This window comes from Ochotona curzoniae, unplaced genomic scaffold (genome assembly GCF_017591425.1).
Source record: "Ochotona curzoniae isolate NIBS_2020 unplaced genomic scaffold, NIBS_Ocur_1.0 contig_291, whole genome shotgun sequence".
NCBI lineage: Eukaryota > Metazoa > Chordata > Mammalia > Lagomorpha > Ochotonidae > Ochotona > Ochotona curzoniae.
In genome coordinates, this window is record NW_024465649.1 from 2955038 (window position 1) to 2978226 (window position 23189).

General features: G+C 40.8%; 1 protein-coding gene across 1 annotated transcript in view; it reads right to left on the bottom strand.

Annotated features, from left to right (window-relative positions):
- The window catches only part of CACHD1 (cache domain containing 1), a 205522-nt gene that overhangs the window by 72577 nt on the left and 109756 nt on the right, over positions 1–23189 (bottom strand). The window contains exons 3-4 of the mRNA XM_040978638.1: positions 21853–22001; positions 3431–3537 (exon numbers count right to left, since the gene is read on the bottom strand). Coding sequence (XP_040834572.1) covers positions 3431–3537; positions 21853–22001 — 256 coding nt within the window. The remainder of the gene's footprint in view (positions 1–3430; positions 3538–21852; positions 22002–23189) is intronic.

Sequence of the window (23189 nt, forward strand, 5' to 3'; positions counted from 1 at the left end):
CAATAATCTACACATGGCTAAATCCTATGGTTGGTTTCCAAAACCCTGATCTTACAGGAGCAGGACCAAATGATGGTTTGATCTCTTCCTCTTTCTTAAAACACTTTCAAGTGTTTTTGGTTCTTCCCCTACCAGACCAGCTCTTCCCTCTTAAAGTCCTTTCTTTCCTCCTGCCTCTTCTCTCAGTATTTCTAAGTAGTAAAGTACCTTAAGACTCAGTCCCTTGAGTTCTTCTTTTCAACCAAGTCATTTGCTACATAATCTTAATGAGTCTCATGATTTAAGTTCTATCTATACATAATGAATCTCACATTTATGTCTAACCAGGTCTAGTCCCTGAACTCTAGACTTGAATAATCAACTCACCCATAATATCCTTTTATATGGAATCTAATTAGCATCTCACACTTAGCTAATAAAAAAACCAAACTATTGCTGATCCCTCAGCTTCTCTCAGGATCACCATCACAGTAAATGTCAACTTTCCTTACTGACAGGGCTAAATGTCCCAGAAGCCCTTCTTGACTCATACTCACACACCATCAAATGTCCTCCCCTCTGCTGTTCCCTTATCGAATCAGTCAGCAAATCCTTTGGTTTATCTTCAAAACAGATTCAGAATTCAACCATTTCTTACCACGACCACTGCCACTACACTATTTTAATATCTTCAGTACCTGCCACCTGGACTTTGTCATAATAATAACTTTGCCTTGAACAACTTACTCTTAGCACAAAAGCCAGTAAACCTTTTAGCCAAAGTCAAGCCACGTCTTCTTCCCATTGTCACCCCTCACTCTATGCCAACAGCTGCATTTCTCTCCCAGGAAAAATCCTTAGTCCTTACAGTGATCACTAAAGTCAGGTTCCTGATGATCCAGCCTCCAACTACCTCTGGTCTAGTGGCTTGCAGCTTCTGAGCACATCACACTTCAGCCCAACTCACTCAGACCTCACCGATAAAACCTTTCGTAAAACAGCAAGTCTCCCTCCTCTCAACCCAAGACAAGAATATTCCCTTGGTCTGACCCCTGCACTATTCTTCCTTGACAACACATTTACATATGTTGTGCATATTGACATCTTCTGACCTAGCACAGAGGAAATGTCAACCACATAGAAGGAACATAATAAACATTGAACTTCTCTAACTGTATATTATTCCAATATGTATGTAGAGAGGCTATCATTTAAAAGAATGCCTCTGGTATTCACAAAATAAAAAAAGGTTCTCCACTATTATTAGTAATGATAGATACCAACAGTAAGTTGACTAACAGAAACAATGAACAGACATAAAACAAGGCAATAAGGATATAGCCTGACTATAGCAGTTCCCAGATCCCACAAGGTTGAGCTCATAGGGGTAGGTGACATAGCTAAGGAGCATCACTGTGGACTCCAACGTGGCATGCACTACTTGCAGCCTGTCCAAGTTTGCCCTTTGAAAAAAAAAAAAAGAAAAAGATTTACTTATTTTCATTGCAAAGTCAGATCTACAAAGAGGAGGAAAGACAGAGAGCAAGACCTTCCATCCATTGATTCACTCCCCAAGTGACTGCAACAGCCTGAGCTGAGCTGATCCAAAGCCAGGAGCCTCTTCCAGGTCTCCCATGTGGGTGCAGAGTATCAAGTTCTTGGGTCGTTCTCGACTGATTTCTCAGGCCACAAGCAGGGAGCTGGACGGGAAGCAGGGCCACTGGGATTAGAACCGTCACTCATACAGGATCCTGGCACATCCAAGGCAAGGACTTCAGCCACTAGGCCACCATGTCAGGCCCCAAGCCTGCCCTTTCTCATGGTCCCATTCTCATAGCTAGGAGTGATTTCCACAGAAACTCAACATCAGGTTCAGGAATCTAGTTTCAGAGACAGTTTGAGGGATGCTGTCTGCCAGAAGGGACAGAAAAGTATTTAAAAATAGTTTATAATTCCTTCTTACTTTATTTTTTCCTGATTAGAGAGACTTAACTTAAAACTAAACATATCAATAATAAAGTGAAAATATCCAACAAAAGATAGCTGTCTCCATTTCTGTGCAATAAGCTGAATTATTAACTCAAATAGATATATCAAAAATGAATGCCAATCATAAAAAGTTTACACACAATGTTGACTACATTGTGTCCTTTGGGGGCACATTTAAATCTGATCACTGAAGGTTGCTATTTCAGCCTTACGTCTTCACATCCAGTAATGCACATTGTATACTGACCATTTCTGAAAGAAAGTACTACATTCAGGATCCTGGAGAACTGAGTTCTCTCCGTGGACTCTTCCATGGTTTTCCCTGCCCAGTCCATGCTCTTATATACTCTGTTCTGTCACAGGTTCAATGCAGAAATTCTCATTTAGCTTCCTTTGTGGGAGTAAAGCCCACCTACTCCACAGTCTTCTAGAATCTCTGACCAATTAAAAAATGGCTAAATTCAATATATAGATCCAAGTGATATGTACTTAGCAGAATTCTGTTGGACCATTTATCTAACAGCTATAATTTTATTATCTCAAAGAAGCATAAAACTTAAAGCTCTTTCTTTCCAGACATAATAGGTTACCTAGTTTGTGTAAATCCCAAAGACTACCATTGCTCCCCCAAACAGAGATTAGATTTGGACCTGAAAGCAAATATTCTAGGTTGCTGGATTCTTCTTTACGTGTCTCTAGACTTTGAGAAATCCAGTTCTTCATGCTTAAGATTAGATTAACTTTCTAGCAATAAACCAAGCCACAGTACCTCTCTTGGTTCCAGATTCTACCTTGGTAAACATTTGAGTGTTGAGAATTATGTGAATTGCAAAATTTTTTACAGTTTTAGAAGGCAAAACCTCTGGGTTCTGATGCCCATAAGTCAACAAGCGTACATAAGGAAAAAAAGATGCTATGGAAATCTAGGTCAAGAAAGCAAAGATATGTATTACATTAGAGCAATAAACACCTATAAACACCTTGCTAGTAGTTATTATCACCACACAGAATTTAATTCCAGTGAGACTACAAGAAAGCGCAACCTTAACAGATACAGTATTACGGCACCAAGTTTATCAGTAGAAAACTTGTTCCATTCTTCCAAGAAAATCCCCAAACAAATGAAAACTTAATAGGTAACATAACTGAAATCAGCAACTCCTACTAATTTCCAAAATTAAAAAAATGTACAACATTTAAAAAATGAGATACTGAACTAAAACACCAACAAGGTATTTGGCATCTGCCATGTGCAGTTTCAGAGCAAATGCTTAAAACATGTCAGTATGATGGCCTGTCTTCCACTCTTTATTTTGAGGATTAACTTTCCAGCAAGAAACACTCATTAAGTAGTATATGGCACTTTTCTTCAAAACTTACAAAAGCTGTCTGAAGTAATACATGTATTCCATTTATTCTGGTAGAACACAGTACACCTTGATAAAACCAACAGATTACTGACCTGAATTTAAGTCTCGCCCTGGATTAAAGGCCCGACTGTTAACAGTGGTAGAAAGTCGATCACAACTAATTGTTCTAGACACATTAGTGTTAAAGTTTCCATCAAACCTGAAATAGAAGAGAATTAGAAACCATTATTTACTTGTGATTCAACACAGAAAAGCCAACCAATAAAAATAATACTGATAATGTATGTCAAAGAGTTCATAATGTAGGAAAATTGGGACTTGTGAGCAAACATTCACAAAAGTAATTTCAGAACAGTGTGTGTGCACATGGGGGTCAGGGTTTTCTGTAACTACGGAGTTTAGAAGTCAAGTTCAATTTTAGGGAGATTAAAAAAAAACAACACTGATCTTGGAACTAACTTTTCCCTAATAAATTTGAGTTGGTACTATTGATAAAAATCACACAGAAAATAGATGATAGAATATATATTAGAACTACAAAAATTCAGACTTAAGCTCTGACATTACATGTAAAACAGAATTCTATCTGAAAACCAATGCCAGAGTACACAAACAGTTGTGAAGAGGAAAAAATGGCTAGGGAGGCAAAGGTCTGGTTTCGAGTTTCTTTCTGCTACTAAAAAACAGGGTGACCTTAAAAAAAACTATTCAACTAGTCTGAACCCCAATTTCCTTACTTGAAAAAAATGATAAAAACTTATTTTCCAAAAAAATTAGAAACAATGTATGGAAAATTTCATGGTACATGATATTCAACTTGTATCTGTTCGATTGTAATGCAAATAAAGCTATGGTCTTTTTGTTTTTTACTTTCAGTGGATGTATCAGGATGCTACTTGACCTTTAACAAGGCTAGTGCTATGGCTTCCAGTTGCTCAATAAACACTGAAGAGGAATCAACAGCCCATGTGCTAGACAGAACATCTGCACGACTAACAGGAAAATGTGCCAACAAATTTATACATAGTCCTTAAGAGTCAATTAAATCCAAAAATGATGACAAACATTTTGAATTTCTAACTAATGCATTTGGGATTTCAAATACCAAGGACTCCTGATGTATCTAAGAGATTTTTTTCAAATGAACATAACTGGAGACGAGGATGTTAAAATCTTGCACATCCTATATGCCACTAATCAAACTCCATTAATAACCTGGGAGAAACAAGATCAATCAGGATCAATTTAGTGATTCAAATGAACTTTGATTATCTTTCGAGCTATTAAACTGAGCTGATTGTACTGGCAGGGGAACTAAGCCTTCACACCCTGAACTGGTTTCAACAGCAAAAGTTAAACACTCTTGCTTCATCACATATCTCATAAGAAGACGTAGCTGGATATCTAGGGACCTTTAGTCCATCCTCTGTTAAGTGCAGAATTATACCAAGTATGTCAACTGGGCCTTAGAGGACACAGTTGCTTCACCAACATGGCTGCTCTTCCTTGGACATGCTCCAATTTGTCTAGATGAGAAGAGTGCTGCCTTAAAAGTCACAGATGGAGAGAAAAAGAAGAGATTAATGCAGCAGCAGCTGCCTACGTGAATGCAGGCCAAGTTGTATCACTATCATCTCACTTTTCTCCATGTGTTAGCTAGTCACATTAAATCTATTTCCTTGCAAACAACTTTATAAAAGGCCAGATAATAAATATTTTAAGCTTTGTGGGTCCTAAATCTCTTGCAAACACCGAGCTCTGCCATTAGAGTGAAAGCAGCCACAGAAGACAAAAAAGATTGATTGCGGCTGTACTGCAGGAAAATTTAGTTTTTAAAATTAGGTGGTGTGGCCAGACCACTACGAATCTAGACTACGGAAATTCAAGAGAATTCTGAGATGCTGAAAGTATATTATTTTTACACTGTCTGGTATGGTAGCCACATGTGGCTACTGAGCATTTGAAATGTGAGCAACAAAGAAGGCATTCCATTTTCTGTTTTATCTACTCTTCATTTAAAAGTAAATAGTCACTAGACAGTGGATATCATATTGAACAACGCAAATCTAGGTTCCCCTGATGACTTCCCTGGTCAATTTTTCAGGTATGTGTTCATAAGTGACTTTCTCAGAACAGCTCCTCCTGGTAATGGATGACTTTTCAAGTCTGCATCAGGTGCCTTCACATTCTCGCAGAGCAGGAGCCATGATTTAAAATGCCTGGTTACATTTGTATTCTTCAATAATCACGGCCCATGAATAAACAGAGTCCCATGACAGCAGGCATCATGTCTCATTGGTTTTGTCCACTTCATGCTTAGCAATGGTCCTGCTAAAGGTAGGTATTCAGGGGCTGTCTTGTGGTGTACCAAATTTAAGCTCCTGCGGAAAGTAGCAACTTGAGCAGCTAACTGACCAATCATCTCAGCACACTGTTAAGTGTGGGGCGGCCCCCTGCCACCTGGTGGGGGCTCCAGAGCCAGGATGCCAAGAAAGTCCGAGTCCAACCCTAGGGTGCATGGATTTCTCGGGCAGTGGTAAAAATGAAATCTGGCTCTTGAGACCACAGAAACTTGGGAACAACTAACGTGAGTTGTTTCATTTTCTTTCCTAAAAAGATCACTTCTAAGAGAACTAAAGAAAACTTTTTATACCAAAAATGGTGGTGACTCATTAACAGAAGTAGGTGCTCGGTAAACACTGGTTAGTCATAAAATGGTTTCACAATGTAGTACTTGTCATCAATAATCTACCCAAGCTTCATTTCCCATGATCTAATCCATGCTTTTCTGACCCCTACTGGGATGCTCCTCAGTGTCTACTGCACTCATTCTCCAATGTCCAGCACAAGCCAATCTCCTTTCCAGTCTCCACTGTGATGAGTCCTTCCATCTTATGGCTGACTTCTTCACTGTGTCCTTTCCACATTTAAAAATCTTGTTTTGAAAGCAGGGTTACTATGGTATCATAGTTACATCCACAAGATGCAGATAAGCAACACTGTTCACTCAATAGCACCTGCATCTCACAATGGTTTCAACTGCTTCCAGTTTTCTTCTCTCACATATCCTGAATCTTAGCCACATATTCACCAGCAAAGTCAACTCTAGAAAAGCCCAGAAAGCCTCGTCCTGCTTCTCTCACTGGATCTGCCACTGCCCTGCCAGTCAGGAGAGGAGGTGGGAGTCAGAGGGGCTTCTGGGATCAGGAGGAAGAGCATGTGCAGGATTGGCGGGATGCCTGGGAATATCAGATGCAAAGTGTAGGTGACGTAGGATAGTGAAGGTTAATCTCTCTCCCTGCTCCAGTCTCAACGTCCTAATGCCTGTTTCTCTTATTAGACTCCAAACACATGAGAAAAACACACTTTGCTGTTCGGGTTCTTCTAGATATTCCCAGGTCCCAGAGGAACGGCTGCCTTGCCAAAGACAGGAATGCATTTTATATGTGTGTGCGCTTTTGAGAAAGTGATTTATAAAAAAACAAAACCCAAAACATTATATAACCTAATTTTGGGACTGTGAAAAAGGAAGTTCATGTTTAAGATACTGTATAAAGACGTGTCAGTGACTCTTAGGAGTTACCTGAAATATTTTTTCCATTGAGTAATATATTAGTTCCCAGGCAAGCACATGTGTATAATTTTAGCCTTATAGAAAGAGCAAGAACTAATAACATCATTGATTTTCATATAAAATGAGAAGGTACTCCAACTTAAGAGGTTTGGTTTACTTCATTCTTTATATCTGTGCTTTAAAAAGTTAGTACTGAAGATAGAAAAATCCTATCTAAATCTCCTTTAGATTCTGGCTCTAAAAAACTGGTGATATTGGATTATGCCTGTTTTCTATATTTATTTTCACAAGATAAAACCACTGCTTGAAATATGGTTTCAAGAGAAATAACTCCATCTCTCCAACCCCACTTTAAAAAAAAAAAAAAAACTTCCTTCTGGATTTACTTTCATGAACAACTGATCGAAACTGCATCCCGAGGGAGAAAACAGAACTGTGACTCCCACTTTGATCTCTTCCCCATGGAGAAATTCACTCCCTGCCTGCCTTGCAAGATGTTCATTTGATTGACGTTTGCTCTGATGTGCAAACTGCTTTGAACTTCAGACATTTAATTCCCATCAGGCTCCAGTCATTTTTATTCTCCTTCAACAGGATTTACAAGCAGGAGATCAGCAAATGTAGAAGATAAAATAAATTTGCAGAAGCTTTGAATCTTACATCAAAACAGTATTCAAGTGAGTTCCAATTGGATTTCATTCAGCCTCGATTCACAGTGTAAATCAAGTTTTCAGTGGCGCCCCAGTTAGAAAGGAAGAAATATAAAGGACACACACACACACACACACACACACACACACACACACTCATTCACTCACTCTAGTTGGGGTTTACTTCCTGAGTCCCTCTTGGTCTTTGTTGAATTTCCTAGGGAAGGTGATTTGTCAGGGAAATCACTCAGAATCCTGGGCTTTCCCTAACATTTCCAAGGAAGCCTGCCCAATTTACCACACAGCAAACAAAAACCACACCCCTAGTGTGTGTTCTAAGGGCGGTGGTGAAATGTGGCATTGTTCAAGGATACATTTCCAAGGTAATGATTTAAAAAAAGCAAATCCCTGTGGATTTCTCAGAAGAGCAAGGCTTACATTGATCATTGAGGCCATGTACAAAGCCAATGTAATGATGGCAAAGGGGCCAGGAATGTGGCTCATTCTTTAATCACAGCCACAATACTGAGCTAAGTGTAAAAGGTCAAAAGAAAAATCACCCATTCTTCTGAAAGCAAAACATCCTATCTGATAAGAAGGGAGTGTGGAACAAATACTGACAGCTTCTCATGGTGGTCACTGCACAGGCAGGCTCTGTCAAGTTCTTTTTTAAGAGCAGCACACACAGTCTGGGGAAGCCACGGAGGCACAAATCCCAAATCAGTAGCTGCAGGGGCTTTCAAAGCAATGTGTGGGTGCGGGCCGTCAGCAGGGTGAGCAGACCCCGGGAACCCTGCCTGGTGGGGTCTGGGTGACTGGGTGATGGCACGAACAGCCATCGAACCAGGCTCCTGCTTACATGGTCATTCTGGGAAGCAGCCGTTCTCCAAATATTTGAGCAACACCAGTTGAAAAGAATTAAACAAGAACCTCCTTATCTTCCACTTAACTACCCCTGAGAATAAAGTTAAACAAAGAAAGAGCTAAGATAAAAATCAAACATCTGCACGGGCAAATATTTAAACTCTGTTTGAATGGTTGAGGGAAGGGGGCAAGAGTAGGATCACTTCAAAAAGGAACTATCACATTTATAAAGTAAATGATACTCAAACTCCCTCCCCACTACAGTGTTTACTTATTCAAACACCTGAATTAATGGGCAAACTGAAAAGCTGTCAAATAACGTGTAATCATGGCCCGAAAAATGGTTTTCCCTCCATCTATGCAGAGATTGCAGTGATAAGTCACATTCTTTTTGTCCTTATCTGTGAGAAGGATGGAAACCTTCAGGGTTCAGCCCCTCACCCAGACTGGTAACAAGGGCTGGTTTCAAATGCCCTTTGCAAGATGAGGCATTCAGAGCTGTAAAGCATCTCCCTCTCTACAAGCCTCCAGGTATCACAGGAACCAACCCTATCTCATTTTCACCATTTATCCATCATCACCGAAAGGTCCTGCTGTGATCTTGTGTCTCAATCTCATACTTGGATGGTATTATCTGCTTAATCTGTGTTCTCACATAAGCTGAGAAAACTGCACAAGTGATTTCCAGAAGGAATTGGAAATGGGTTCATTAACATTTCAAATACTTATCTTCTATGTTGGGGAGGGTGGGGGGGGGGACACACACCAGAAGAGGAGTATTTGCAAAAAGAATCAAGTAGAGGACAGGACAACCCAACAGAATCAACAGGCTTGCTCTGTGTTGTCCCTCAGTGCCCTTGTCCATTGGCCCAGTTGACTCAAACAAGGGCTCAGCATTACTTATTTAACCATTGTTTGTTTATATACACTCTCCCTGGCTTGGAAGGCACAAAGGGAGAGATGCTGGCGCTTTTTTTAATCCCCAGGGCTGCTCCGCAGTTGACCTGGAAGGCATCAAAGTTTAATGGCTGCTGAAGGAATAAATGGGGAAAATCTAAGAGATGGGAGGCCAGAGGCTGACAACAGGGTATACTCTCATCCCTCCTATATGCTGGGTCATTAGCAAAGAGAGGACAGCTGAGAGTGAGTCGTACAACACCAACACTGAAGAAAAGCACCAGGGATCTCAGAGCTAGCAGGTGAGCTTGGAGGGGAACTGGTTGCATTTCTCAGGTACACATGGCAGCAGGAGGCCTGTCTGATCTCCCTACTTAAAAGAAACAGGGCACACAAAATGCATGATTCTTAGTGCTGATGAAGCTGCAACGCAAATTACTGACCCAATACTAAAAGTGTTTAAAGCCATGGGAGTGAAGGTAGGTATATACCAGACAAGCCCCCTCCAGAAAAGAAATTACAGACGAAACGATTTGTCTTGACCTTCGTCAAAATACTTTGTATAAAAGAATTTGCAAAAGTTAATGGGAAGGTTTCTGATTTTTGGCTACGACAGGGCTGATGGTGGTATCTGCTAATGTCTGCTATATAGACCCCATTTTAAAAAGAAAGGAAAATTAAAAAATAAAACACATCTCTACCTAAAATTCAAACAATGCAGCTTGTGAAACCCAACACTGTAAGGAGCTAATCATCTCCTTCTCCCTTCAGTGAAGGTCACACTCAAGAGCGGAAGGACCCAAACTGCAGAACACCGGGTGAGCCCGAGAAACCAACCAAGCAGGTTAGAAACACTGGAGGGCCAATTGGTAGTTCCTATGGAGACAGATTCTCAACAGCAACACAGTTGCATCTCAAAGGCAAATAAACTGTGCCAATATTACCACAGGCCAAGGTATATTGCCATTAGAAGAAAAAAATGATTTGGCTGACTGCTGGCACCTCTGTCTTTGCCTGCTCTGCTTCTGATCCAGATCCCTGGTAAGTCTGTGGGAAGGCACTGAAAAAGTCTCTAAGTACCTGGGCTCTTTCGCCCAAGCCAAGGGTCTATGTGGAATTCCTAGTCAAATGGCTTCTGCTCTGACTCCAGCCATTTCAGCCATTTGAGGAGTGAACCAGCAGATGGAAAAGCTGTTTCTCGTCTCCTTCTTTCACTATACCTTTCATATAAATAATGTTAAAAGTCATGTGGAATCAGGAAAGTTACAATTCAGACTCACTCCCCTGAGCCTTGCCACACCCTCCCTGAGCCCATTTCCTATCCACAAGATGGCAGAGAGCTCTGAGATGGAGTTCTTGCCTTTCCCATGGTCCCGGATTGCATGTGGAATACAATCAGTTAAATAGTGTTTATAGAAAGAAAGCCCAAGGAAGTATTTTACTGAAACATGTGCAACCCTTTCTAATAATTTAACTCAGTTAAACCATGTCACTAAGTAGGTTTTCAGAAACACCAAGTGCACCACAAAACCTTTATTGGTACCAATAGCTGGGAAAACTGTATCTGTCAGTCCGCCTGTGGATTGTATTTTTTTTTTAAAGGGACTGGAGATGGTAATGTGAAATTTGAAAGAATAAGATTTGCCATCAGTACTTTGAGGGTGAAAACACAAAGCATGCCTGCAAAGGGAAAGAATAAGACTTACAATGAAGTTGTCAGAGACCAAGCCTATCATTACTTGACCTTGTGACACAAAGCGAACCAAGGTGCAAGAAGCAAACCTGGCAAGACCTCCATGTTTTATTTCTCATATCTGGGCTTCAACATTTAAAATCACAGGGAAAAAAATTGCATCTGTCTACATACTGGTCAGCTATATATCTAAAAATACCATTTCATAAAAAGCTCATCTATGTTTTAACGTATCATTAAGACCAGGCATTAAACTCTGCCCTGTTTCCTGGGTTGCCTTGCAAATAATCTAGTTATGAAGGAGGAAATATCCATGGGATGAAAACAGTGATACTACTGCTAACTGTCAACTGTTTGCCAAACATCTTTCAAGAATGATACCCGTGTAATTCAAAACCCCAATCAGCTGACTCCTAAATCGACCCTCTTCCAAGTGTTTCACTGTACACTTCACTCTTTAGTGTACCGAATCTTCTCACACACGCAATCCAAAACTTAGAGGCATCTTTACTTCCTGACCCTTCAAACCTCAAATAAAACTAGTTGCCAGGTTCTACATATTCTCCACCCTCTTCTTACATCCCATGAAACCACTGTCATCTCGGATGGCTCCTGTTTTCCTTGGATTTCCCCTTAAGCTGTCATTACTTTGCTCTGTGATTATCAGATTGGTCCAACTTGATGACCAGTCTGCTTCTCCATCAAAATTATTGTTTTTTTCCTAACTAATCAGTCTCTTCAAATCATGAGCCTGACCACAGCCTTTCCTTCGCTACAGCCTACAGAGAAGTTTCCAGGTGAACTGCGCTTTTGTGCTTCCCCCAGCATACCCACAAGCTACAGCTCCAACTGGGTCCTCTACCTCACCATTCTCAGCTGCTTTATGTACGCTGCTGTTTCCTGGCTTGAAGCGTTTATGCCCTGGTTCGGTTTTGGGATGCTCCAACCATTTTCCCACCGTATTAAAGGATTTACACTTTTGATCTCCAGGAGTCTGAAGGTTAGTCTTGTGGCACAGAATATCAAGCTGACACTTAGTGATGCCAGCCTCCCATATCACAGTGCTGGTTTGTGTCTTGGCTGCTTTGCTTCTGACCCAGCATTCTGCTCATGTACCTGGGAAGGCAGAAAAGATGGTCCAAGTGCTTGGGTCCCTGCCATCCATGCAGGAGATCTTGATGGAGTTCTGGGTTCCTGGTTTTGGAAGTAAATCAGCGGCTCTCTTCCTGTCTTTCCCTCACCTGGTCACTCTGCCTTTCAAATAAATAAACCATACGATAAAGGAGTCTGGATTTCTGTCATACATTTGCTCCAGCCTGTCTTCCAGATTAGAATTTACATATGTTCCATGACTTCCTGCAAGGAAAACTGGTTTTTACTCCTCTTCCACCAGCACTGGATTTAGTACAATGTCTCTCACGTTACTTTCCATAGACATAACAGACAAGTTCACTTGAAAATGATATGGGGCGGGTGCTGTGGCAATTAAAGTTACCACCTACAGTGCCAGTATTCCATGTGGATGCCAGTTCAAGTCCTGGCTGTCCCACTTTGATCCAGCTTTCTATTTATGCATCTGGGAAAGCAGCTGAAGATGACTCGAGTGCTTGGACTCCTTCAGTCACACTGGAGACATGGAAGATGCTCCTGGCTACTGGCTTCACATCAGTCTAGTTCTGTCAGTTGCAGTCATTTGGGGAGTGAACCAACAGATAGAAAATTTTTCTGTGTGTTATCCTCCGCCCTGAAACTGTCTTTCAAGTAAGTGTTAGAAAAATGATATGCATAACTACCTACATTTTTGTGCATTTAAAAATTCAACCTGTGCAAATTTTAAAAAATGATTAATAATTGAGTTGACATCAACTTAAATTTCATAACAAAGCTTATGATAATGGAATAACATTCAGGTGAAAACACTACTACAAATGGGTAGAAAACTACCAATATTGTTCAACTGTATAATTATTTAATAATATTCAATTTCTGCCTGGAGGACGAATAGCTTGATCATTCTATACTACCACTGCAACTTGAAAACTAAAGACAATTTGCTAGAGTCCTGACTTCTTTGGCAAATATTTACCAAGGCCCTATTCCAGCAAGGTATTGAATGTAAAGAAGAATTTGACAGGGCCTCTGAACTCAAGTGACAAAGAGATGAGAAGGCACACAAAGTAGCACCTGGTGCCAGCCCTCACAGTTTACCCAGAATCAATCTCGACCCCGATTCTTCCCTCTTGCAAAACTCAACACAGAGGAAGTCAAAAGCCATGCTAAGTTCAAGCTTTTTACTGTGCCTTCCCTACATAAATGAAATCGGGCTGACTCCAGCTGTTACTCTGGTGACAAGTAAAACTCCTTTAAGGCTTGTGTCTTGCCAATTGATTCCATTCTTAAATGAATGTTCTCATTCAAGCAACATTTATTAGTGCCTCTAATGTGTCAGAAAATAGGAAAGAACAGGATAAATACTGTCTGTTTCTTCACTGATGGAGCACTGCCCATGGAACAACCTAGCATGTGAGGGCCCTGTGATGTGACATTAACCCAGCCTCCCAGTCTATTCCATCTCTAGCTCTGGCAAAGAACACTCCTCAGTGCTTCTGATTATTGCCAGCCAGCAGCTTTCTTCCTATTCATCTGGAAATAAGTGCTCTCCTGGAAAGTTCTTTCTCTACATCTGCATTTGCTCAAAACCGTCTCCTATTTCAGTACCCAGTTGCAATGTTTCTTCCATAAACATTCTATTAAGCTCTATTACATCAAATGAATAAATGAGTGATTTAACCTTGCAGCACTATTATATAATTCCTCCCTCTACTATCAAATATTTTTTTCTAGGTAACCTTCAAAAAGATGAAAGCAATTTTCTTACAGAATCCAGAACTTACTAATTTGAGTGGTATGAATAGTTGTTTGTAATGCCAAATATCTTTACTATTTAAAACATCCTTCTATTTAAGATTTATGTTATGGGGCTGGTGTGATAGCCTAGTGACTAAATCCTCACCTTGCATCCACAAGGAACCAATTTGGGTGTCAATTTATGTTCCGGCTCTGGATGCTGCACTTCCCATCCAACTTGTGGCCTAGGAAAGCAGTGGAGGATGGTCCAAAATCTGGGGACCTTGTACCCATTTGGTAGATCTGGAAGAAGATCCTGGTTCCTGGCTTTGGATTGGCTCAGCTGTGACCACTTGGGGAGTGAACTAGCAGACAGAAGATCTTTCTGTATCTCCTTTTCTCTGTAAATCTGACTTTCCAATAAAAATAACTAAATCTTAAAAAAAAAAAAAGATTTTATTCATCCGGCTGGTGTTATTGCACAATGGGGAAGGCACTGAAGGCACTGGCTGCTATACCGTAAACCTACACGAGAACTGATTTGTGTCCTAGTTGCACACTTTGGATCCAGCTCCCTGCTAACGGCCTGATATGAGTAGCGGAAGATGGCCCAAGTGTTTGGACTCCTGCTACCCATGTGGGAGACTCAGACGAAGGGCCTCACTTTGACCTGAACTAACCCTGGCTGTGTCAGCCACCTGGGGAGTGAATCAGTGAATGGAAGATTTCCTGTCAAACTTTCCCTGTAACTCTTTCAAATAAATAAATCTTTCAAAAACTTACTCAATTTGAAAGGCAGAGCAACAGTCTGTCTCTGTCTTTCTCTCTCACACACAATCTGGCTTGAAGCCAAATCCATTAAGAATGGAAATCAGAGCTTTTAAATTGAATATAAATTGCTAAAGAGCCTAATAAAGGGACATAAACCTTATGGGTCAGTATCTTAACCACCAACACTAACACCTCTGATTAACCACTGATTCACATGATGTCAATAATACCTAAAGAACTTGAAATGTGAATAGAAATTATATAACATGTAAACAATACCAGTTGATTTGCATAAAAAATAATGCCTCAAATGCTTAGGCTCCTTTCCAGGTAGCTCATTAACATGAATATTAACTTTTTCAAGGAAAGAAAGGTAGGAGGACACAGCAAAAATTTCCCATCTCAATACAAAGGTCTGATAAAAATGAAACTTCAACAGTAGGTTCTGCAACCCAATCCATTCTTTCTTTCAGAGTGTGATAGTTATACTAAGGTGGCAACCTAGCTGGGCCACGATCGAATACTATCCTAAATGTCTCTGTGAAGTCATTTTTCAGATGCTGAGTAAAGCGGGTCACTCTCCACAAAGTGGGTGAATCTCATCCAATCAGACCTTAGTGGATCAAAGACTCTCCTCCCCTAGGCAAGAGGAATTCTAGAAGCCTTGTCTCTCCAGATGCGTCTGCCTTAATGCATTTTTACTTGTAACCCCACAATCATGTAAGATGCTAAAATAAACATGTCTTTGTATGTGTATACACACACGTACCCTATGAGTTCTGTTCCTCTAGGGGCCCTTGAGTGACACCAGGTAAAACAGTGTTTATTTAGAAGAATTAAAGTCAGGACCTATGTTCTTTGCTTTGTCGGCTCCATGATGAGCTGGAGTAAGAGGACAGGACTCTTGAAATCACAGTTCTAAAGGCACCTGGGAATGCAGCAAATTTAGGTTCTTTAAAAATGAGAGTCCTACATGCCCTTCCCAGAGTCTATCAATCTCAGGGGATGCAGACCTCAAAAAGCTTCCTGTAAAATAGCACGAATCCATTTGAATATAGTTTCAAGAATTTCTTCATTTTACTCGAAACAGTGAAGAATGTGGAATCTCCCCTGATGGGTATATGTGAGAATTATCTATTCAGCAGAAATCTCCTAGCTATCAGCAGCTGGCTCTAGAAATCTGGGAAAATAAGGTGTTCACCGACTGACTCCAGCGACTACTACTTTGTTCATCAAGCCACACCTGGATGCCTGTTACATGGTCAGTGTTGTGACGCAGTGGCTTAAGCACACATCTGCAATGCCAGCATCTTATATGAGTACTGGCTGGAGCCTTGGCTGCTCCACTTCCGATCTGGTTCCCTGATCCAGTCAGTACTGGGAAAGCAGTCCACGTGAGAGATCTCAAAGTTCTTAGCTCCTGGATTCAGTCTCCCTAGCCCTGGCTACTTGGGAATACACCAATGAATGGAAGATCTTGCTCCTGTTTCTTTACCCACCCACTCCACAATTATGTCTTTCAAATAAATAAAAATAAATCCTTAAAAAACTTATAAATTTGAAAATCTTATTTCAAAGATATTTAGGGCCAACCAAAATAAAGCCCAAAATACAAAACCAAAATCACCTGCAAGTCAGACATAGTCTATGGACATAACTCTGGGCACTCTTTGTGGGACAGCCAACAGTCTCCTGCACTTCACCCCAAACACCACAAAGGGAGTTGTTAATTGATTTCTGTGGGTAAAAGAACACACTCGGGCCCGGCACGATGGTGCAGTGATTAAGGTTCTTGCCTTGCACGCCCGGGATCCCATATGGGCGCCGGTTCTAATCCCGGCATCCCACTTCCCTTCCAGCTCCCCGCCTTTGGCCTGGGAAAGCAGTCGAGGACAGCCCAAAGCTTTGGGACCCTGCACCCACGTGGGAGACCCGGAAGAGGCTCCTGGCTTCGGATCAGCATAGCATTGGCCATTGCGCTCACTTAGGGAGTGAATCATCGGACAGAAGATCTTCCTTTTATTGCCTTTCCAATAAAAATAGAATAAATCTTTAAAAAAAAAAAAAAGAGCACACTCGCAAAGCCATGCTAAGTGTCACCACTGAAATGTCTTTAACTATATTTTTCCATTGTACAGAATGTTGATTCTGCAGGTAATTCCTTTAACACACATTGACAGAGTGATAAATGACTAAGGAGGACCATGTGCAAAATAACTTCCAAAGCTTCTGAGTCAAAAGAGCTGACTTGTTGGTTGCAGAAGGGGAGTATCAAATCCATCTGAAAATCCAATTTTCTGCCACTCTGCAGGGTTTTCTCTCTGTTCTCTTAATATAACCTTCAGGGTATACTGTGTGGAATGCATTGTAGTGGAGTTTTAAAACTTTTCTCTTCCCAACTGGGCATGGCATGTTTTTCAAAGTGCACTGTTAAGTCTTACTGAGGAAAATCAAATATGGAGTATAAATCAGTAAAAATAAAATCTACTTGGGAGTTATGATCTCTGCAGTCCTAAAGGTGACAATTAACTAGTAATTAAAACTGCAGAAACATTGTCTTACCTCTAATAAACCATTAATCACTTAAAGTGTTCATAATAGCAGCTGGCCCCCTGGAGAGAGGGCTGAGTTAATTTTTTTTTCCTAGGATCCCAATGACTTCAGAATGGGTAGGATGCAGGACTAAGACATCAGATTCCTTATCCAATCACTGTGCAACAGCTCACACTTAGAATGGCCCATTCTACTTCACCAATAATTGAGTTGATTTTTCATGAACTTCAGTCATTACCATATCCTCCACTTTCAAAATTTCTCACTTTAAATTTTCATTTAAAATAATTCCATGTTTTTACTTATATTTGAAAAAGAAATTTTATATTATTACTACCCAGAGGGGAAGATACTAAAATAAATACATATGAACTAAATGTCTGTCTGAAGATGGCATAAAAATATTTCCCCTACAGCAACTCTGTGAAGTAGGTACTACTATTGTTTCCATTCTTTGATTAGGAAAAGGAGACTCAGAAATTTAAGTGACTTCCATGGTTGATTTTGAGTCACAGAGGTGTGGCTGGTTCAAAGCCAAATATGACTAGCATGGAAAATATTGTTATTAGTACCTTCAAGTTGCTTAGCAAAAGCAGGAATTTTTACTTTTTGCAACTCCAATACCAACTCCCTGGGATTCAAATAAAGACATCTTGGGTGGGGACTGGAATATAGGAAAGAACTATAACAGTTATAATATGCAAATAAAAGGGCTTTTGAACGGCTGGAACAAAGTCTTCAAGCTAAGAATTCTTTTTAAAAAAGTATTTATTTATGTTCAATGGACAGATAGGAGGAGAGACAGAGAGGAAGATCTTCCTCCCCAAAAGTGGTTACAATGGTTGGAGCTGAGCCAATCTGAAGCCAGGAGCTTCTGGGTCTCCCACGTGGGCACAGGGTCCCAAGGATCTTGGCCATCCTCGACTGCTTTCCCAGACCACAAGCAGGGAGCTGGACAGGAAGTGGCCTGTTGGGATTAGAATTGGCACCCATATGGGATCTTGGCACAAGGCAAGGAGTTTAGCTGCTAGGCCATCGTGCAGTGCCCAAGCTAAGAATTCTTATCCTGGCATATCCCAATAACTCATTCATTCTTTCTTCTGAGGCTCATGAAAAAGCTCTGGGGGATGGAGTGCTCTTGTAATTTACAAATTGCATATGTTCCACCAGCATGTGCATCAGTTCAAATTCAATGCAACAATTTCTATACATATTTCCCTGGAAAACAAGCTCTATTCATAGTCAGGGAGACTCAGTCCAAGAGTAGATGGAAAACTTTCAGCTGCAAACTGCTGGCATCAGAAACCCTTGAATGCGTCACCAGAAAGTGTTTATGTCTGCCTCACTCACCCCTGCTTATTCTTATTATTCAGCTTTAACCTCAGACCTGGGTTTTCCCATTCACCCTCCAAATGGCAGCTCCTAGCTCTGTCAACTTCCCAGTAAGGAAGCAGATGGTGAAGCAGATCACTTCACCATTCAGTTCAGAGACCAAAGCTGCCATTCTCTGCTGCTTTCCCAGGCACTTTAGCAGATAGCTGGGTTGGAAATGGAGCAGCCAACACTCGAACCAGCACTTCCAGAAGGCTGGTGTCTCAGGTGGCTGCTTAACTTGCTATATTTGCCACGACAGATCTCATACATACCCCTAGAAAACTTTGAGCAAGTCCTGCCAAATGTCAAGTGGATGCGTGTGTGCGTGTCTGTAAGACCATTTTCATAGGTCAGCTTCTGCATCATGGCTGTATCTTGTCAGGTCATATATGGATGGTACAACAATTGTCCTAAGCAACTCTCTATTGAATTGATTTTCTTCATCCTAATACACTACAAAAACTGTTTTCATGAAGAGGTTTTTAATTTTTTTGTGTGTGTGATCTATCTTAAAATGGCAAGATCAGATAATACATTTCTAAAGTTGCAGAATTCAATACCTTGGATAAATCTTTGCTTCGAGGGATTATGTTGTGACATGTTTGGTCCCATCAGTTCTGCTCAGTGTTTGTCACGGCAGCCTTCAGTAATGTACACACTCCTTGAGAGCAGACCTTGCCTTATTCATTCTTGTATTCTAAGCTGTTCAGATTCTAATAATTAAACACCTGCCAGACGTCAGAGGTGTAATACCTGCCTGGAACAGCAGGGGAGGCAGACTCACCACCAAGGTGGCACACATCGATGTCTGTGCTATTTAGAGGTATACGGATACTAGCTTGGGAACAAAGGTTATATGAGAGCAGTAGGTTCTTCCAAGAACAAATGGAAAAAAAAAAGGGGACAACATCAAACACAGCAGGAAGCTCCAGCAAAAGCGCAGTTGTTGAGTACATCTTGCAATAGGCATAATGGTTTACGGGTGGGCTAATAGTAGGGTAGATGTCCTAGCAGAAGTCAACTAATTCAAGTTTTGCTTTTGCTCGCTTTCTCTCTCTCTTACTGGTTCTATGTCCACGTTGATGAAGACCCCCCATTCTGCCAGCCAGGGTTTTATAATTTCAACATGACAGACATTTTGGGTTGATCAGTTGTTGCAGGGTGCTATCCTATGTACAGCGCACAGCATTACTTCTGGTACTACATGTAGGTAGGAACTATTCCCCATCTTGCAGCTGTGACAACTGAAAATGTGTCCAGACATTGCCAATGACTCCCAGGGAGGGGAGACTGAATTCTAGCTCTAGCAACTTCTCACAATATTGTCTTTTCTCCTAGTTCTGAAAATATTGAAATTGAATTATGCACTATAACAGAGAAGCCTATAAATACTATTGCTGGGAGTGGTCAGAGGGCGCGCCCATTGAGACACCATCTGGGACGTCCACATCCTGCATTATCAGGCCTGGGACCAGGAGCTCGCAGCTCCACTTTAGTTTGCAGCTTCCAGCCATGGTGTATCCCGAGAGGAAGCAGATGCTGACCCAAGGCCTGGGGTCACTGCCACCCATCAGGGAGACCTGAGCTGAATTCTAGGCTTTTGTGTTTAACCAGGCTCAAGCCCTCATTGCTGTGGCATTTGGAGAGAAAACCAGCAGATGCAAGATGCCTCCCTGCTTTCCATAAACAAACAAATAAAACAAAACATGAAAAATAGGGCCTGGCATGGTAGCCTAATGGTTAGTCCTCGCCTTGCATATATTAGGATCCCATATGATCACCGGTTCCAATTCCAGCAGCCCCTCTTCCCATCCAGCTCCCTGCTTGTGGCCAGGGAAAGCAGTCGAGGATGGCCCAAAGCCTTGGAACCCTGCGCACACGTGGGGGACCTGGAAGAGGCTCCTGACTCCTGGTTTTGGATTGGCACAGCTCCCGCCATTGCAGCCACTTGGGGGGTGAATCATCAGATGCAACATCTTCCACTCTGTCTCTCCTCTTCTCTGTATATCTGAGTTTCTACTAAAAATAAATCATTTTTTAAAAAATCAGTAAATAAATCTTTAGAAGTATAAAAAATGATTCTTTAAAAAATCGTGTCTAATATTTATTCAGAGCACTACAGCTCACTAAATATTTTCATATTTTATTTCACTGAATGTTTATACTACCCTGTGAAGTCTTAATTATATTATTTTCATCCTAGAAACGAAGATAGGCTGGATCAAAGACATCAAATTATCCAAAACCAAGTGCTGCAGGCAGAGTTCCTAACCAGTCTCATTCCAAAATGCATGTATCTTCCACTTAGTTTGGAGGACGACCAGTAGGAGCTTCTTCAGGCCATGAGGGGGTGGTAAGCCAGAGAGAGGCTCACGTGGAGAAAGAAGATGACTTAAATGTTGCTTGGCTATCTAAAATAAGTACAGGAATCTATAATAAGTACAAACTTGATTGTTTCATTAAAGCATCATTTAACTGATTATACTGTACCTACCCATTTCCTACCTTCACATACACAAAAAAAAAGAAAAAAAGAGAGGAAATTGCAGACTAACAATTATGCTTATATGTTTTTTAAAGCTCATTAACAACTTTTACTAACTCGAGATAAAAATCTGGCATCATAGAGGTTATAATCCACACTTAAAAAAACTAAAAAATTGCACCTTAGAAAACTTGATTAAGGACACAATTAACTACAAACCAAATCAAATTTAAGTTCTCTGTACCTCTATACAAATTTTTCTTTCCACTACAACTTCTAACATCACATGACCCTACACCCATTCAGATATAAAATTACTAATCAACAAATTATAATCTCAACCATGCAGAAACAAAACCTGTTTCACTATTAAGTGAAATCACATTCCCCTTGGGAATTTAAATGACAGTATCTTCAAAAGTAAGAAGTGGAATATTTTGGGTACTCATTCATGAATAAAAACATGTCTTAAGCAAGTTCCCAGAACCAGAGATTATCTCATTCAAGACTTAGTAGTCAAGTTACTACAAACTGCTTGCAGTTCCTACTAACTGCAGACTGCTCTGATAGTAGGCTGATACTCCTGACCCTGAACTCTGCTGCTTCTTTACTGAAACAGGGCAATGGAGGAGGTCCGGGTATTTTCTTGTTACAGAGCAAGCAGTCACATTTCTTTAAAAGAGTTTCTTAACAGGAAATAAAGGACACACTGTCATAAACACAGATATTTTGAACATAAAACAGTGTATGTAATTTGACAGCATCAGAAATGATTTCAAAACCAAAAACAAAAACGTTCATCTTACTCCATCATGGAAGGTGGAATAGTGCAGCAGTCTTGGATTGCAGTTAGCGGAGAGGTTAGGTGAGCCGTATAGGATGCTTCCACAACTTGCTTGTTCCGGTTGACCACATCCAAGTATCGGTTGAACTTCTCACGGATTTTTTTGGCTAGCTGTGGGAAGACGGCAAGAAAACTAAATTGAAATTCCAAGACAGTAACCCACTGTGCTTTTCTCCCCCTATTAAACTAATTAATTTGTGCCACAAGCTGCAAATCTTAAAACTTCACAGAAAACAAATCCCCACCCACATGTGTGGGTTGAGACAAATATTCCGAAATGCCCAGAAGACATCAATAAAATAACATCGTCTAATAGAGGACAACGTAGTGTGAAGGTTTTATATGTTTAAACTCACATAGAATAACTGCTATCCATAAAATGCCTAGCAGGAGAAAGGCAAACAAAGACTATCGATGTTGTTATTGTCAGCATGAGAGCGAGCATTGCCAAGTCTAGTGCAGCAGCATGGCTGCAACAAAAAGACAGGACATCATCTACTACTGAGGTTCTGGATGCACACTGCTTTTCAGGGAGCAGGAAAAACAGGAAGGAAGGAAGGGAAGCAACACTTAGCACCTCAAGCAACACAACTCCAGCGGCCCTACGCACAGATCTTTGGTAAGAATGGTCATTTCCCAGAGGTGTACAATACAGATGCCCACATAAAGCAAAAGCAATAGCTAGGGATATACTTGTGTTCACCCTGTTACATATTTAGGATACACAAATGTCTTTCTTAACAGCCTTGAGCGCGGCACTTCATCATGATTTACTTTCAGATGGGAATAATACAAGCAAATTGGTAAGCACAGTACCTTCCCCTCCACTGTTCCCATCAAAAGTCACAGCTTAATTACAGATCCCCAAGGAAAGGACTGTTGTTTTTCTTCCTCTTAAACAAAATGTTACCCCAATGAAATGACTGATAGAATTATAGCTAATTGAGTTTGTAGAGCTATTCATTACCAGCACACCAGAGAACTGATGGTCTCCTTTGGGCCATGTGTTGCATACAATCCCAGAGTTCATAGGCTGAGAACGTGCATCAGATCAGAATACACCCTTTTGTTATTGTCAGGCTTCATTTTATTCCAGACATTCTGCAGCTTTTACAATCTCAAATAACCCTGATCCTTGCCTCCCTTACAACTGCCCAACAGTAAACTGTAGAGAAATCTCTAGACTTAGCAGAGGAATGTAAGTAGAATGCTTAATTTGGTGGGTTGTCCAAATTCATTTTATCGTTTTCAAAGGAGGGGTTGTATGTTTCAAAAATGAGCAAGTTCAACTACAATTCA